General features: G+C 38.0%; 1 protein-coding gene across 2 annotated transcripts in view; it reads left to right on the forward strand.

Annotated features, from left to right (window-relative positions):
• Positions 1-11,044, forward strand: part of traf3.L (TNF receptor associated factor 3 L homeolog) — a 92,901-nt gene extending 81,857 nt beyond the window's left edge. For both annotated transcript variants that reach the window (XM_041573077.1, XM_018230573.2), the window contains exons 10-11: positions 2,826-2,994; positions 3,618-11,044. In XM_041573077.1, coding sequence (XP_041429011.1) covers positions 2,826-2,994; positions 3,618-4,189 — 741 coding nt within the window. In that variant the 3' untranslated portion in view covers positions 4,190-11,044. The remainder of the gene's footprint in view (positions 1-2,825; positions 2,995-3,617) is intronic.
• The last annotated feature ends 8,310 nt before the right edge of the window (positions 11,045-19,354 follow it).

Consider the following 19,354-nt stretch of genomic DNA (forward strand, 5'->3'; position numbering starts at 1 on the left):
TTAGATCAAATACAAGCTACTGTTGTATTATTAAAGAGAAAAAGGAAATCCTTCCCATAATTCTGAGATTTCTGGATAATGGGTTTTCGGATAACAGCTGCTACTTCTCCCCTACTGGCAGGGCCCCAGCTGCCCCAGTCACTTGTCTCCCTTTCTCTCCCCCCCCCCTTGCCGGCACGTACCTGCTTCATGTATCACGCCTTCCTTATGTGATCGAGGGGAGGTCGGGAGAGCAGGCTTTGTCTGGTGGGGCCCACCGGGTTTTTTTCCGGTGTCCTGCCAGCCCAGTCCGACACTGGATACATTGTATTAACTACTAGAATGTGCTGAAATTAGCTATAATATGTGATTTTGTTTCTTGAATATCTTTTGATATACAGACATGGGACCTGTTAATCAGACTGCTTGGGGCCTGGGGTTTTCCAGATAAGGGGTCTTTTTGTAATCTCCATGCCTTAAAGGAACAGTGACACCAAGAAATGAAAGTGTTTAAAAATATTGACAATATCATGTACTGTTGCCCTGCACTGGTAAAACTGATTTTTTTTTTTTTTTTTGCTTCGGAAACACTACTATAGTTCATATAAACAAACTGCTGTGTAGCAATGGCGTAAATGGAAAAAAAGACTATATGGCACAGGTTAAATAGTGGATAACGTATAACACCATTATGTTCTACAGAGCTTATCTGCTGTGTAATTTGAGCCCACATTACTACACAACATCTTATTTATATAAACAATAATAGTGTTTCTAAAGCAAACACAGCAGTTTTACCAGTGCAGGACAACACTGCATAATCGTATTACTTTAAAACACTCTAATTTTTTGATATTACTGTTCCTTTAAGTCTACTAAAACATATAAACATTAAATACATCCAATAAGATTAATTTGCCTTCAATAAGCATTAATTAATCCTACTTGGGATCAAGTACAAGGTGCTGTTTTACTATTACAGAGAAAAAGGAAATACAATTTTGCAGTATTTCATTATAGTGAAGTCGGTGGTAGACGGCCGTCTCATAACTGGTAATGTGCCGCCCCGTTCTGGATAATGGGTTTCCGGATAACGGATCCTATACCTGTAGTACGTTTATAAAATTTCTTTTATGATCCGGATACAAGTTATATTCAGTAATTTAGGGTAATGGAAAAAATGTTTGTGTGTTTATATAATTAACATAGCTAAGTTGTCTGTTGTTACGTGAATGGTCTTCTGTAGCATAATATGCAGAAAAATGTTTCTAAGCTGTTTATTACAGTTTGCCTGTGGCTTGGTGTCCTGTATATCTCCCATACAAATAAACATTGCTTGGTATGTGTGCTGAGTGCTGACACATCTAATAGCTGTCATTGTGCATTTTCCTTCCTGTGCTTATACCCAAACAGCTTCCTCTCAGTGTCACTGTATTTCTGTGTACTTAGCTGTCACTGTTGCTGGAAACTCGCAGTACACTCTGTTCTCTCCTGTGTGTGTTTGGGTATAGCTTTAATTGCTGCTACTGTTTTGGACTGCCTCACTTGGCACAAGCCATTGCTTACAGCAAATTCTTCTTGATAACACTGCTTTCTTCCAGCAACATAACTGTTTCACCGAATGTGATTATCTCCAAAATGGTTTGGGCTGCATTAAAGCATGAATAGTTCCTATAGTCATTTTACTTTAGGAAAACTGCTATGTCTGTGTAATTTCTTTCATTGACATCAAAGAGGTCTCCAAAACACGTCCAAAACCTTGTCAGTTGATCAGGGTTCTGTTTTACCGATAGCTCATTGTATATCTCCTTCCCAATTATATTGATATACGTCCGTGTAATTATTCCCATTTGATTCACTTTGTTCACGGTGTATTACAGGTATAGGATCTATTACCCAGAATACTTGCAACCTGGACTTTCCCTGATAAGTGATCTTTTCCTGTAATATCACACTTGGCAGATCTTAAGTCTGCTAAAGGATATTTTGGTTTTAAATGAACCCAATAGGATTGTTTTGCCACCAATATGGATTCATGCAGCTTCATTACCATCAAATGCAAGCTACTGTTTAAGAGAAAAAGGAAAACATTTTTAAAAATTAAAATTATTTGCTTAAAATGGAACTTATGGGAGATGACTTTGCCATAATGCAGAGCTTTCTGTATGATTGGTTTCCAGGTAGGGGATCCCATACCTGTATAGGAAATTGCCTAAAAGAACAATACTAATTTAAGTAGTTCATTTATGCAAAAATATTTTGAGCAGTCTGTAAATCTAAATGCATCTGCAGGTATGTTGAAAAGAATAACATAATAATACATGGAAAACCCTACATCTCAAGTTTTTTTCCAGGGATTTAACTCGCATATAAATATTAGTGTGTGCCTCTGTATAGAAGATTAAAAGATTACCTTCTATTTAACCAGCCATCGTAACAGTCAGTTAAAATTGACTGTTTTTCTCTCTAGGAGGCATGATTTCAGATCAGTGTGATTTATAAACTTTTAGTCCCTGGCAGGTTGCTGTTTTGTGTTTATTCCATTCAGATTTGTACAGACGTTTGTGTCTTATTTCTATTATTTCCAATGTGCACCGTGCCTCTATGTGTGTTTATATATTGACTATGCTACTGAAGGCCCTTGTATTACGTCCTGCCTCACTCCTCTTATATTGTTGACAGTTGTCATTGAGTGCTTGGAGTACCTTAACCCAAATGAGCTTAGATTCAATAAGATCAGTGAAAATAAAAACTAAACAAACAATGCAGATTAGCAGTCTATCAAGTTAGTGCTCCGTTATGCTGAACGAAACACTTACGTCTTCCTGCCATTGCATTCGTTACAGAGAGTGATTGAGGGGCAAGCAGAAAAGCTAAAGGACTTGGATAAGGAAATAAGAAATCTGCGCGAAACCGGAGATGAAGCTGATGGCATGAAGAGCAATTACGAATCTTTACAAAATCGTCTGTCACAGTTAGAAGTTACAGCCAAAAATGCAGCATCTTGGAATCCAGGTGAGAGGAAAATTCTTTTCATTTTTGTGTTAAGTGCATACTGACCCTTTTCCCTTGATGGCCGTATTCTACAGATATTGCCATGAAATAACCCTAAGATTGCCCAGCTTTTACTTTACATGTTTAGTTCTACACGCACCTGCGCCTGTTGTTCTCTCTTCTCTGTGCTCTCCGTGATGTTGGGCATGGCTTACATTAGGTACAGCATGAGGGTAGTGCTCTGCTCTAACACTGGCTGAGATCACTGTTTATTCCTGCCTATACCTCCATCCTTCTCAGACCAACACAATGTAGAACACACATAAGAGACAAATGCAAAAGTGTCCGTTCTGAAGTTCGTTAAAACCATCTATAACAATGCTTAGTGGTCCTTGTACTATCAGTTATAGGTGTCGTTATGTGGTTTTCAGATGCTAATGGAATAATTATCAAAGTCACATTTTTATTTTGACAAACTGTGCTTGTTCCTGTGCCTTCAAAATGGTGCTCTGTCCCACAGATACATGCATCTAGTTTGCCATACAGCATTATATACTGTTTATATCTTTACAGACAGGATCTAGATAGAATGTAAAGCACATGTTGCCATTCCTTTCACTAATGATGCGTTATATTTTTGATAGGCGTTTTAGAGACGCAGATCAACAGACATGACCAGATGCTCAGCGTTCACGACATCAGGCTGGCTGACATGGATCTTAGATTCCAAGTGCTGGAAACCGCAAGTTACAATGGGGTACTGATCTGGAAAATCAGAGACTACAAGAGAAGGAAGCAAGAGGCAGTGATGGGGAAAACCCTCTCATTGTACAGCCAGCCTTTTTACACAGGATATTTTGGCTACAAGATGTGCGCAAGAGTTTATCTAAACGGCGACGGGATGGGAAAAGGGACGCATTTATCTCTATTTTTTGTAATAATGAGAGGAGAATATGATGCATTGCTTCCTTGGCCTTTTAAGCAGAAAGTTAGTCTCATGTTAATGGACCAAGGACCATCACGGCGCCATTTAGGGGATGCATTCAAACCAGACCCAAACAGCAGTAGCTTCAAAAAACCTACAGGAGAAATGAACATTGCTTCTGGCTGCCCTGTGTTTGTAGCCCAAACTGTCCTGGAGAATGGGACGTACATTAAAGATGATACTATTTTTATTAAAGTCATAGTAGATACATCAGATCTACCAGATCCTTGATGCTGGGTAGACATGCAAACTAGGTAGAAGGCAAAGCCAGCATGGGGTTTTGTACATCAGTTTTCAATGAGAGGTGCCAAGGTTTGCATAAGGACCAGTTGTGCTATCACAGAAAACAGAAGGAACCGGGCAGAGGGTCCAATGCACAAATCATCATCTGAGTGTAGCGTATCGTTGTATTGGGAATATTGGAAAGCATATGGAATATCTTCCGACCCAAAGAGCTGTTTGTTCTTTTGTGCAAATATAGGTTGTGGTGTCAAAGTTCTATTGGGGGCTGGGCAGGAAGAGAGCTAATTTTAGTCACATGATTGCCTAAAACACAATAGCCAATATAAACCAAAATTAACACAACAATGGCAAAATGGATTTGGAATATTATTCTGGTAGTAGAAATATGCATTTAAATATATGACATAGAGAACCCAATCCACTATCAGTAGAAACTGGGCAATCTTACCAGAAAGAGTTTTTCTTTTCTTTTGGTCGGAGAGGCCAGCAAATGCTTTTCTTCTGGCAGCAAAAAGGATGGGGGGGGTCAGTGAAGTTTCATATTGGTCGCTTGAACACACCCACACACCTTATGTAGTTTTCATATTGTAGCTAGTTAGTTTGGGGGGTCAAACCACATATGTGCAGACCACCATGTCATAATTCACAATGTTACAAGTGACCATCGTCAATACTTTTTTTTTTTTTTTTGCTGGTGAATAAGCTGAAATTTCTTAACAGAAAGGTAGCAGACTATTGTTATTACTTGTGAAAAGAAACAAAAGCTATTCAGTACCCTATTATTTCTCTTTTGAAATGTAATCCAACTACATGTCGTAGGTTATGACACAATTTACACTGTTATTAAGTATAGGAGGGAAAAAAAGCTCTTTTTCGATGCTGTGCATCATTTTCAGGCTTCAAATTTTCACCCTAAACTAGGGCATGTGTTGAACTTTGGAGTTCTAAATAAAATACTTTAAAGTTTTCTATGTTCTGCCCTATGCATCCAGATGAATTGCCTGTGAGACGAGCAAGCAGATACGGGAAAACCTATGGGGGTGGTGGGGAGCAGGAAATATTGTTTCCATGGTGTCTTTATTCAAGCCATACTTGTAGCATTTATGTCTTTGTGAACACTTTTGTAACAGAAAATAGCATCTTTTTTTAATTTATCATGAATTTAAAATATAAATTATGTCTATTTTAAGATTGTTAATGTCCCACTCTGGCCTGTAGCTAGGAAGACAAAGAAAAAGTATTATACTGACTTCTTTAGAATTAGAGAAGACCCTGTCGGGCCAGTGGATTAGGAGTTGTAAAATGTTGGGACATTGGAATATTTCATTCATTTTAGTTGAGCAGTAATTTATATTAAATATGTGGCATGATGCAACATATCACTTATGAGTTCAGTTTTTTTTTTTTACCTTTGCATTCAGTTTTCCCACTTCTTTGCATAAGGATATAATGAAATGAAATGAATGAAAAAACAGCTTGGCTTGGCTTTCAATCTCAGCTTTTTATGGACCTATACATGAATAACAGTGAAGAGCGCGAACACATCAACCAATAGAAAACCTCCTTTTGTCTTACTTGAAGGTTTATTTTATTGGATTATTAAAACCATATTTAGCAAACAGCAGTGAAAGATGTATATATATTTTACTAATCCAGTTGTAGAGAATTCCATATTTTCACAACGGAGCTAATCTATGATGTCTAAACTTTGAGATGTCAAATAAATGGCCCTCTAGCTGTTGTGAACTACAGCTCCCACAATCTTCTGAAGCACAGATTACCATCTCATATGTAAAGTCTGTCCCCAAGTCCTTTCTTGCCAGCTGTTGACTTGTTAAGTTTGCTGGGAGCTGTATTTCATATGAAAGCTATCACAAGTCAAGGATGTTTTTTCTAAATGCTTATAAATAAGCAGCGTAGGATAAATGCCTCTTTAAGAGATTGTTTTTCTTGCTGTTTCATTAATCTCAACACAGCAGATGCGCTACCTCGATTAAAAGACTAGATTTGGAGTGTGAAGGGACTGCCCACGGCATCATTTAAATGTTCTGCATTTCAGTAATTTACCTCTTCTGCTCCAGTGAACAGTTACAGACAAGGCAAGAGTGCTGCCCAAACTCCATTTAAAATACAGTGTGTTGCTAAGATCTAGGCTCCCAAAGGATAATCCCCTTTACTTGTTGATTGTCCATATACCAAGCCAATCAAACTGTAACAAAAGCTGTAAAGCTGCAAGGGATAAGTTCAGGGAAGTCCAGAAACATAAATAAAAGATAAATTACCAATTCTTATGTCCAATGCTGGCATTCACATTTTATTATCTTGCTTATATGCCTCTTATGTGCCATTGCAGAGAATCCATCTCTTGGTATCTCTCTGAAAGTGCATATATTGTTTTGGCACGTCTCATATTAACCCCTCCTTTTTTTATTGTCCTCTGCAACATGGGGGTACTGTGGTGCCAGGTTAATCATTCAATGATCTCTCAACCCATATCTCCTAAGCCTGAGTTCAACTATTTTTAATTCTTGGGTAACCAGATATTTAGCCTGGAATTCAGGAACCAATATACATTTTTTTTAAATTTTATCACTGTAACTCAAACCACAAATGTATGAGTTGCCTTACGTACTCTGTTGCAGATGGAGGCTTGAAATCATCTTGTAGCCACTGTGGCCTCAAGGGTGACTTTCATATGCAAAGCAATTAAGAAGCAGAAATTCTTCCAAAAGCCATCTAAATGAAGACGTTTCTTAATTGCTTATAATATGACCAGCTTTAGAAGATGTATTTTTTTTATTTTGTTACTTCAGATAAATTAGGATAGTATAGTAGCTCAGTTGCTACAATTAAACAGGTGTTAAAGGCCAAGCTAGCTATCCTTTTAAAGCTGAATAGAAATCCTTCAAAGCCTATTCAAAAATAAAACTCCAAGCAGAATATCATGATCATATTTAGGTTTTAAAATGAGTTATAATGGGCAAGTCATCCATGTTAAATGGAAATGAATACTTATCTGCACTACATGGCTTTGATGTCTACTAAAACTGGTGCTTTGTAGGTAAAGCCTGCCTGCACTTTGGGCAAGGCTTATCATTTCTCATTTTCTGAACACACATATTAATAGCTATCTGCTTAGAGTGCTTGGAAACTGAGACAAGCACTAAATGCTTGTGGAGTCTACAAAATGTATGTTTGTCAAAGATGTTCCCCTTTGGTTGACTACAAATATTTTGTCTGAAATGAATGTACAGTATAATCTCCAGAAGGAGCATTGCATACCAGGGCATTAAGTTTGTGTTATAGAACATTGTGTCTTCCTTGTTCACCATATGGCTAAACTGTGACTATCAAAATTGTTTAGGAGCCTATGGTGCAACAAATAATGGTGCTCTCCGATAGAATGTGCCGAGACATAATATTGTGATTATCGCTTTTGCATTGTAAACATTTATCTAACTGTGCATCTGTTCAAAGTCCTTATATATTAGTAGGACTTAATAATTTTAAGTGATGCACCAGGGTACTATTAGTTGGGCTTAAATTAACCAGAGTGGTTCTGGGTTGCAGTCTATAAAACAAAAACAAGTAAAATATGGTGCTTTAAATAGCCTTGCCAATTTTAGCCTGTTGCTCATATCTTCTAATTCCTCAATATATCAAGTCTTTTTTAGATGAATGTATAAAGGGCATGCAATTTACAAATGCCAGTACACCTATGGAATACCATTGTACATGTGAGTAGTGCCCTTTAATGTTTTTGTGAGTAATTTATTATAGAAGGTGCTTAGTATGCTGAGAATCTTGCCCAAGAGCCAAAGATCTGGGTTCCGCGGAACTGCAGGGCCCTTTTCCTTCCTCCTTTGGCCTTTTGTGATCTGTATTAAACACGGGCTATAATGTCCACAGAACATCCATGATTCTGGCAAAATACAGGCCAAATTATGCTGATTATAACAATGGTGATGAGTTCACATTTCAGGTTACTGGTGCTTACAAAAGGTAAAAGTCTATTAATAATGTATTACATACAAATCTGCAAAAAGCATTAAACCAAAAAGACTGTGTGGTTCTGACCATTAGGCATAGTTATCTTAGTTATCTAATCACATATGAATCATACAATAATGGGAATACTATATTTGTTTTCCTCCCTCAAACAGTTAACAGATTTTTTCCTCCTCAGAACAAATTTTGCATGAATACATGCCAAAAGTACCTAAGACTAAATGTTTAACTGAAAGTCAGAACCTCACTTAGTAACCTTCATGGTTGAATTGTTCATAAATGGAGGGGAAAAAGTAAAAGAAAAGGTAATTCACCGGGGAATACAAAGTTGGTAAGCTCTGGAGAACGGTCACATATCGCCTACAATCTGTCATAGCCAGAATAGATCAGTATGGCTTAGCAATGAAAGCGAATGCTCCCCTGATTGACAAAATCTATTTTAAAGGGTTTTTTGATGGGTTTTTTTTTTTTTAAGAAAAGACTTACAATCTCCCTTCCCAGTGTAAGTAGAATAAGTCTAAGCAACCTCACAATTGGCCTTTTTTTTAAATTAATTTTTGGAAATACCTCTCTCTCCATCCTGACATGTAAAATGCCAGGGACCCTGGAAACTGAGCAGATTAACTGAGAGGCTTCTTTTTTTATCTGTTATTTGACTACCTTTCTTTATACATCCTCTCTATTTATTCCGTCATTGATACAAGACCGAGACAACAATTCCTTAGAATGATCAGTGGATGCTGCTATACAATGGCATTCAACTTTTTCCATTTTATTTAAAAGGCTAGGCAACCATCCCTAATAACTCCGCTGAAGATTGCAATACTCACAAATGTAAGCAATGATTCCCTTACAGTATTGTCAGATGCACCTTAAAGGCTTAGGGCTAATTAGGGCTAATTAGACTTCTGGTTTTACACTGGTCCTGCATAACCTTGCAATTAGCACTTCTAGTTTTTATTTTTGCTTTGTGGTTCCATTTCTTCACCAGAAATGCATTCGTACTGCAAATGAGAGGGTGTGGCAAAGCTTTACAGCAGGGCACTAGGCAGGTACATGCAGGTGGATCTTTATTTTGTTTTTTACTATAAGTTTTCTCCCAACATGTAAAAAGCTTTGGATTTGGTGTGCCATTTCCAGAGATTAAGCCCTGCAGAAACAGGTAAAAAGTACAATTTATAGTATCTGTTTTACAAATAAAAAGGCCAGTTGAGACAATCATTCACAACAAAGCCTTTGGTTATGCAAGTTAAGTCGGGTGTTTATGGGAAGTTTTTGGCTTAATGAGAGCCATTAAGCCATCATTCCCCTCCCAATGTCATGGGGAGGGGTATGACCCATATAATTAAAGAATGATAACAACTGGGTCTTTTTGTAGGTCTCCAACAATATAAAATAAGAGGTTAGTCTCTGTAATATATACAGATTATGTAGTTCAGTGTACCGGTGGTAGGGGAGCTATTGAGATGTTTATAGCTAATATCTCTAGTACAAGAACTGTTGGTTTCCCCTGGGGAATTTCTTCATCGTTGGGTCAGGGCACACAGGCAGATTCGGGAAGATTAGATGCCCTGTGACAAATCTCTTCTTCAGGGCGACTAATCTCCCCGAACTGCCTTCTAAAATGTAAATCTCTGGCGGGATGGCACTCTGAGCAATTCGTTTTCCCGAAGGTTCCTGGTCAGGCAGGGGAGGCACTTTGGAGAGATTAGTCGCCCTGAAGAAGAGATTTGTCGCTGGGCAACTAATCTCCCCCAATCTGCCTGTGTGCCGTGACCATAAGAGATGCTGTTCTTAAATATTTCCTTTAGCTAGCACAGTATATCATCTTCTGCAGGGTGTCTGAGGAATGTGCCCCTCTGGTGAGGAGAGGATTCTCAAACTAAGCAACTGAACCCGAGCACAAATGTTAACAGGGCCCTCACTAAATTCCATATATAAAGTGTTGTCATTTGTGTTTTCCTGCTTTAAGATTTGTTAATAGCAGTGTTGCTGGGGACCTTCCAGTGTAACACTAGTATATGGTATTCATATGTCTTGGAAACACTGATTTACTTGAAAATGACTTTTATTTCCGTTTGCCAATACGAACAATTAGCATCCTTCCATGGTTTGAGGTAATAAAACACTGGTTTCTGTTTACTGTAAATGATTGTCCAGAGGTTTTCCCTTATGTCTGGCATGAAGGCGCATTTTGAAAAGAGTCACAGCACTGCTAGCACTTTTGCACACTCTGACAGTGTTTATTCAGAACTAGTGAGCAGGTTGTTTCTAGAGGAACAGCAGCAGCCAAACCAATCAGTGTTCCCTCCATTCCAGCAGCTCAACCTTTTTTTAGTACCTTCCTGTACTAAACAAGGTTTTGTAACCTTCGCAACAATTTGTGTAAAAGAGTTTTTGTACATTCACGGAATGGAAGAAAAGTGTTTTCCAGCACCTAGGGAATCATTTTCTTTTTCATTCTGAAAGGCAAAATATACCTTGAGACGGAGTATAACTTTGCATCAAAATGATATCAATTTATCCTCCTGTCTGAATGCGCAGATGCTCTAGAGATACACATTACTTAATATGCACCTGTATTTATGGATTAAAAACCCTATGGTTGGCAACAATGAATATTATATAACCAGGGCTTATATTCTATTTATTCAAATCCCCTTCTCTGCATATCTCTTCTAATGTAAGTGGTAGCAGTCAATTTTTCTTCATAGATGGCAATATCAACAGCAATATAGGGGAGTATTACAAGTACTTCATGTAATTGAATCTGCTGATTGCCTTTTGTATACGGTATGTATGCCTGTGTGTGTGTCTATATATATATATATATATATATATATATATATATATATATATATATATATATATATATATATATATATATATATATATATATAAAAGAAGAACCACAGAGGAGCACTCCTTAAAGGGGAACTATCCGGAAAATCCTCTTGCCTAGAAGATGTATTCGAGCTCACTCTATTAAAATCACCTGTCTCTCTACATGCAGAATTTGTGCAAAAGGCAGTTATTTTGTTAGATTTTGTTTGTTACTGGAATCAGTTATTTAAATGAGCTCTACTACATCTGCTAGGAATTGAAGCTCTCCCCCCCCCCCTATAAGTATACTGGATCATTCATCTGACACACAAAAAAGTGTGTGTATATATATATATATATATATATATATATATATATATATATATATATATATATATATATATATATATATATATATATATATATATATATATATATAGGTTGTCAGGAGCACTCACGGGTATAGTGCAGCAGAAGTTTTATTGAAGTTTTACAAACTCCCCCACATCAGTGATGGTGATGTGGGGGAGTTTGTAAAACTTCAATAAAACTTCTGTTGCACTATACCCGTGAGTGCTCCTGACTTCACCTACTGTATGCTTTTGATGAGGAGCACCCGGGACTTGATGGATTGGCGGTGAGTGTCGGTGAATAGTTTGAATATATATATATTTTTTATTTATTTTTTTGCAAAAAATGCTGTTACACTCAAGGGACTTTAGCGGTAAAAAACTTTATTGAAAGTTTTTCATCAGCGTTTCGACCCTCAAAGGGGTCTTTATCAAGATCTTCATAAAGACCCCTTAGAGGGTTGAAACGTAGATTTCAATAAAGTTTTTTTACCGCTAAAGTCCCTTGAGTGTAACAGCATTTTTTGCAAATTCTATATATATTACTTCTGTTATATATATTTGCGTCTATTTCTATTATGCGCCTTGTGTAAGCTTGTCGAGAAATGCACATTGTTTGGTTTCCCTCGTTTCTGGACAAGAAACCCCAACACCTTCTATCAAACAGAAGGTGTTGGGGTGGAATTGCTAAAACCAGGGCATGCAAGGGGCTGCACCAGTCATTTTATCAGTTCACAAATGAGTCATGTTACTGCACACTGATACAGTCATACCTTGAGAGGCTAGACTCTGTAAATATAATATTCCTGCACCCCCATACTTAAAGGAGAACTAAGCCCTAAAAATGAATGTGGTTGAAAATGCCATGTTTTATATACTGAACTTATTGCACCAGCCTAAAGTTTCATGTGTACTGTATATTTTGAATTAGGGGTCTGTTTACTAAAGCGCAGTAAATTTGACGATATGTTTCCGCCTGTTATCACTGCGAATATTTTTCTGCCAGAATATTCGCAGCGACTAAGTTTACTAAACAGCGATATGCTCAGAAGTCATTGTGATCACTTGCGGTAACTACGTTGACGAACCATCTTACTTTAGCGGTAATTTTAGCGAGTTGCGAATTTTCTGACGACAAATTAAGTTTTTGAATATTTATTCTATAAAATAGTCTTGTTTTATGGTGTTTATTATGGCATAATTCATGGCCAGAGATGTATCTTCAAAACTGCTAAACTTTAAAGATATTATCCACAACACAGTAACCAGATTTCACCCAATCAAACATATATGCATCACATAAATCCACATTTCAATACATCCAGTCACAAGACTTACCCCCTGCCAATAGAATCATATAAATACAATTCATAAACAAGTTTTACCAATACATCTGTGTGCATCATATAAATTTAGTTTAATCTAGGATGACGAAGCCTTTGGTCCCTCCTAGGCATAATTCGTCTTTCAGCTAAAAAGGCAGCTGTAGCAGCAGACAAAAGAATAATCCAAAACATCTTTGATTATCCTGTCACTTCTCTCTTCTCCTGTCAGGAATGGCAACAGGAACAGAATGATGGGTAAAACAAGGTGTTCTGGGATATTTCCTGTCCCCTTGAGAATTTTTGGGCGAAAAAATAAATTACCGCCACTATATAGATGACGGTAAAATTTTGTGAATATTCTGGCGTTACGTTTGTCTTTAGTACATTTCGCTGTTTAAAAAAATGCGATAACTGCCAAAAACGTATTCTTGCGCAAAAAAATTTGCAAAATTATATTTACCGTAGGTTAGTAAACTGGCGAAAACATATTTGCCGACAAATTTGTCTATATTTTGTGCGCATATTTTTACCGCGCTATAGTAAACGGTCCCCTAAGTCCCTAAGCTCAGTAAGTGACAGCAGCACAGAGCATATGCAGTGAATCAGCAGAAAAGAAGATGGGGAGCTACTGGGGCATCTTTGAAGACACAGCTCTTTACTGCTAAAGGACTGTGGTTGCCTTGGGCTGGTACAGAAGCCCGAAACATAATGTACAACATTTCTAGCTACTTCTTTAGTTAAGCTTTAGTTCTACTTTAATGTTCTCCCTTAGTTTCGCCCATGATTTTACAAGTGGTTTGTTCCAGGTGCAGTAAGAATGGTGCATAAGTTTAAGGTGCAGAGAATTAACCATGTGTCTCTGTGTGTGTGTGTATGCAATAGCCCTGTACATAGTGTCCTGCAGTATTGCACAGGCCCCTCATGTGTCCAAAATAATATGCTATCTCTGATGCGCTGCTTTTTACTTTAATTAGCATAAAATTTTAATGAAGTTGAGTTCTGTCTAAACACTTTAAACTTGTCACACGGGGGGGGGGAATATTGGGGGGAAATTACTCTTTTCTCAATGCCAGACTTCATTGCTTGGTGCTGTTGACGTAAGGGTTAATCTATCTCATTTGCTGATAGGATAATTAATTAGTGTCTTAAACTTGGGGGAAAAGTAATCATTGGATTGTATATATTTTTATATAAATATATATCTATTAGTGAAGTATATTTATGGTAACAAATGACTTGTCAAAATCTATTATAAATCGAATATTTTGTAAGCTCTTATTAGCCTTCTCTGTAATTCTTTTGCTGATACGTAAAAGGAGAACGACCATATAATTTTGTACCTGCTTGTGCCGGCTTGCGCTAATATAGTTTTCTTTTGGGAAACGACCAGTCCTCTTTTGGATCTTATGGACAGACATAAGTCAACTTTTTGGCCTTACAATTTTTTGTTTTAAAGCTGTGTTTATGTTTTAACATAAGAGCTAACTCCTTGCAAGTGTTATGATGTGTTGTATTTGTGTTTTGATGTCTTGCAATGTCCTGTATGTGCTAATAAAATAAATATGTGAGCGTTTCCTAAGAAATATGCTGCCTGTCCAAACATAACTTTCCCGGACAAACTCTGTGGGTTACTGTCTTACTCTATTATCTTTGTACAGGTGACCTCAACTATTTTTGTATATAGACTCTCTACTAAAAGGTAAATATTTAAAGGGAAAATGTCATTGTGATAATAAATTCACTGGACTGTAGTGAATAATGAATAAATCTGTTTAACGTATAGTCTTTTTATTTTTTTGAGATATGTATTTTTTAAAGAATGCTTCCCCATATTAAAGGGATTCTGTTGCGATTTTTATAGGGGACCCGTCACCCAAAAAAAGGATTCCAAATCCCATTTTATCATGTTAGTCAAGCAAAATGAACTTTAATTACACTGTATAAATTATTTGAATCTTGTTTTCATCAGTCTGGGAATTCATAATTATAGCAAGCAGGAAGGAGCCATTTTGTGGACACTGTTATTAAGGCAAGCCTTGCATCATCTCAGAATCTTGTTTGTGCACCAGAATGGGGGGACCTGATGTCCATTCCCATGCCCTGGCTACAAAATTAAATGGTGTAGAGAACTGGGGGAATGTGGGGAGAGCAGTGACATCTAGGAAGTGCTGAATGGAAAGTGAAAGTAAATGCTTGCTCCACCTCTTTGCCTGAGGCATAGAGGAGGGGCAGACAATATTTGATTGACAGCTGAGACTTTTAAATAAGTTTGCACCAACTATGAATGCTTTAATAAAAAAAAAGAATTTGAATTTCATTTTTAATTTGAAAAGGACTTTTATCATACAGCTTTTTATGTCTGAGTGACAGGTCCGCTTTAAGGAGTCATTTTTCTTTCTAAATTACACTCTTTACACTGCAAGTAATTCACTCTACCATTTAAAATGTTATCCCTAAACCATCAAGTATATATTTTTTAGCTGTAATATTGGTGTGTAGACAGCCATCTTAGGTCATTGTGATGATTCTGTGTTTCAGAAACAGTCAGTGCAGCACTATGGAACTACTTTCAGTTAAGCTATTGTATCTCCTATGTAACTGAAGGAGTTGAGTGCTATTGTCATACGTACCAAGGAGCTGTTATCTGTTTACATTCTCATTGTTCTGCTGATGGGCTGTGGGGGGGGAAGGGAGGGGGTGATATCTTTCCAACTTGCAGTAAAGAGTGACTGAAGTTTATCAGAGTACAAGTCACATGACTGAGGCCTTCTGAGAAACTGTCAACATGTTTAGTTCCATGTCAGATTTCAAAATTAAATATAACAAATACAGTTTGCTCTTTTATAAAATGTATTTTAGTGCAGTAGTCTGCAGCAGCAGCTCTATTAACTGATACCTTTTTTGAAAAAAACATGTTTTCCCTGACAGAATCCCTTAAATGATGTTTCCCTGCTGCAAACAACTGTGACCCCAGAAGGATAGTTGGAGCAATTGTTTGTACCATCTGAAAAATGGTGTGAATTACAAACAGGTTACAAAATGGGGCAGCAATTTGGAATGCCATACTGCCTTACTGGGGAGTTTTCTGCAGCAGGAAATAAGTGATCATGAAAGATATCATCTAATATTGTGTGAATCCTGAAGGATTCCTAGCAGTTTGACTGAGGGACCCCACTAAGAACCTTACTCCAAGCAGAGAATGTACCTGATCCTGTAGCCAGTTTCCTATCCAGTATGGGAAGTGCCCCATACTTAATACTTACCCCTCGGCGCAGATTTTGGCATCGGAGTTCCACACAGCCAACTTCTGGGTCTTCGTGTCTTGTCCGGCGCTTTGGCAATTTTCGTGAGTTTCAGCGCATGCACAGTTGTCGAAAATTCCAGCAAATTGCTCCAACTACGCATGCGCCAACATGCAGATCTCCCACTCAACTTGGCAAAGACCCGGAAGTTGGCTGCGTGGAACCCAGATGGCAGAATTTGCACAGAGGGGTAAGTATAAAGTATGGGCCATTTCCCTGGGGGCAATTAGGATGGGGAGAGGGGTATCTCAGTGGGGTGGGGGTACGGGTTTTTTTCTTAAAGAGTTTAATTCTCTTTAAGCACAACATATCTTAGTTTAGAAAGCAGTCGTTGTGGGGGCACAGTATCAAACGCTTTGGAAAAATCCAAATCTACTGCCCCCCCCCCACTGTCCAGCATCTTATTTACCTCATCATAAAAAGCAATCAAATTTGTCTGACATGACCTATCCTTCAAGCCAAGGTGATTGCTGCTCATAATGCCATTCATTAGGACAACATTTTGAATGTGATCCCTTAACAAGCCTTCAAATAATTTGCCCACCACAGATGTCAAATTTACTGGCCTATAAATGCCAGGCTGAGATTGTAATCCCTTTTTAAATATTGGAATAACATCAGTTTTTCTCCAATCCATAGGCACCATACCAAATGAAAGTGAATCTGAGAAAATCAGAATCAGGGGCTGGTCTAAAACTGAACTAAGCTAACTAGATTGAGTTGAGCCATTAGTGCAGCTATGTAGTGCGCCTGGGAACCCAGACTCCTCTATTGTATACACTGAAGAAAAGAACTGATTTAGCACATTTACCTTTTCTGTATCTGTTACAACCATACTGGTACCATTATTTAAAGGAGCAACACTCTCAACCTGCATATTTTTACTATTAATGTACTTAAAACACTTTTTGGGGTTAGTCTTAGCCTCAGCCGCTATGTACTCTTCATTTCCTTTCTTTGCCTTCCAGATTGCTGTTTTACAACTAAATCGACTGCTCGATTATTAGGGGCTTATCATGAAACCACATATAAAAACAAGTAAATGTACCCTTCAGTGTCACCTTTCCCATCCCACATGACAAAACGCCTACTCAAAATAAATGGTTTCCACTACTCACGGGTATCTGCCTGAATCCTGGGGTCTCGGATGTCAAAGCAGCAACCCTTTAGCTGTTGTTAAGATACATCACGCAGAATTCCTTAGACAGCCAATGGCAGCATGTTGGACATGATTTATATATGACCTAAAAATACTTCACAATTCTTCAACAATATAAGTAGTGTTGCACCTTTGTCAACAGTTCTCTTTACCATTGGGTCTGTGATGGAGAGCCAGGGCAAATATCCTCCCTCTGCCTTATCCTAAAACCAGCCCCTGCATGACATTCAAATACTTATATTAGTTATTACATGGCAATCTACAACTACAATTACTACACTTCTAACAAATATACTGTTCTCTGTAGCAAAGCATGATAATCGGACTGCCGTGTGACCTGCCACTAAAACAGACCTCAACATTGAAACCATATTGAATGGAGAATTCAGTCCTACTGGTCTCAGTCCTACTCAGTCCTTTCTAGTTAAATCATTGAGGCCAGCAGTTTACTTAACCCTTCAGTGCCACAGGGATTGGTGTGCTCTGCATATCTATTGACATAGTCCTATTTTTTGCATTCTTTTTTTTGCATTCTTTTTTGCAGTGGTGTAATTACCTTTTACTGAGAAGGATCTATTTGTTGTGCACAAAAACCACCTGCATTTTTTGTTTGAGGATTAAAAATGTTGTTGTGCTTGATATGCAAAAATAGAGGATTCTTTAAGGTCATCATTTTCTGAATTGTTTCAGTTTAACACCTGCATATCTGGTGTGGTATATTCATTTTTTCAGACTTTATTTGTGTGGTTTGTTTGGTCTGAACTGAAGTTCTTGGTTGTGGTTGTATTCAGTTTTTTTAAATAACAGTTACCTGTATGTAATCCTTTTCCTAAATTCACAGTTGTGCTTTATCAGAGTTGCTTTGAATAGAACATAAAACGATTGCGTTCTTATCATTCTCACTGCCACCCTATAATCACACTTGGTCAGAGTGTTTGTTATTTAAAATAAATGACAAGATTTGCCGGGGCTCTATCTTTCTCTGACCCATTATAAAGAATGCTACCTCATTTCAAAGTTAAGGTGGCCATAGACGCACAGATAATACCCTACAAAACTAATTTTCGTACGATATTCGGTGCATGTATTGTTAAAGCGCAAAGCTGGGAGAGGATGTGGGTTTAGAGTAGGACAAACACAACCCCTTTTAGGGAATGAGCTCTTTATTTAGCATGACAACTTCACGTAACAGGTTTTTCTCAGAGTCTAGATGGTCACCAGCCTGCATTCAATGAGTCTGCATGAGGATAATGCCAGGGTTGGTCACTGCTACTGCTGGTCACTGGAACATGTGGGTACAGCTGTGATGGTTTACAGCTGGGCAGTCTCTGTGATCTTCCATTTGTATAAAAAGACTAACAAATTGGAATTCTTAACAGCCACCTTTGTAAGCCAGAAAGGGAACAGCCCCTGTCGTAAATGCAGAACAGGGTTTGAGTCCTTCTGCCAACCACAAAGGCAGCTTCCACAAGGACCAATCAGATGATAGGCCAGGCGTGCCATTATAAGGACCAATCTGACCATGAATTATAATGGTGCTAATCACAGCTATTACTGTTTGGCCAATGGGGTGCCATTTGGTGAGCATGCCCAGTTGTTTACTCTGAATGTAGGATCCAGACAGTACACAGCTCTTGGGGTCATCTATGTGTATTGAGTTACAGAGGGTTCTGGTTTTGCCCTCACAGTAGGGGTCACTTACCAAGGAATGCAGGTCTGGCTACCCAACATCAAAAACCACAAAGGGAAAGGTGCAAAGGTTACCATGCACATACTGTTTGTTGAAGCAGTAAGAAGCAACTAAGCCATAACATAATAGTTGCCATTTTCCCCTCCCAAGTAATAGTTTGTTTTATCACATGTACGATGGGAAAAGTGGCAACCGATATTGGCAGAAGACTTGAACATTGGTCAGCTCAACGATCGGTCTGGACTGAAAATTTTGATTGGGTGTCTTTGAAGGCACCCAAACATCGGCCATTGTGCTGAATCATCAGATACAGGTAGAATTCTATTGTTTCTACCTTTATATCTGACAATTCAGCTCTACACGTGTATATTGTAATGAACGCTCTTTCTTGGAAAGATCGTAATTGTTACTTATATGGCCAACTTAAAGGTCCACTGACACCAGTAACTTTGCCACTTTGTTGGTCTCTTCACTGCTGGTTATTCTGCCTGTGGTA

This window comes from Xenopus laevis, chromosome 8L (genome assembly GCF_017654675.1).
Source record: "Xenopus laevis strain J_2021 chromosome 8L, Xenopus_laevis_v10.1, whole genome shotgun sequence".
Classification (NCBI taxonomy): Eukaryota; Metazoa; Chordata; class Amphibia; order Anura; family Pipidae; genus Xenopus; species Xenopus laevis.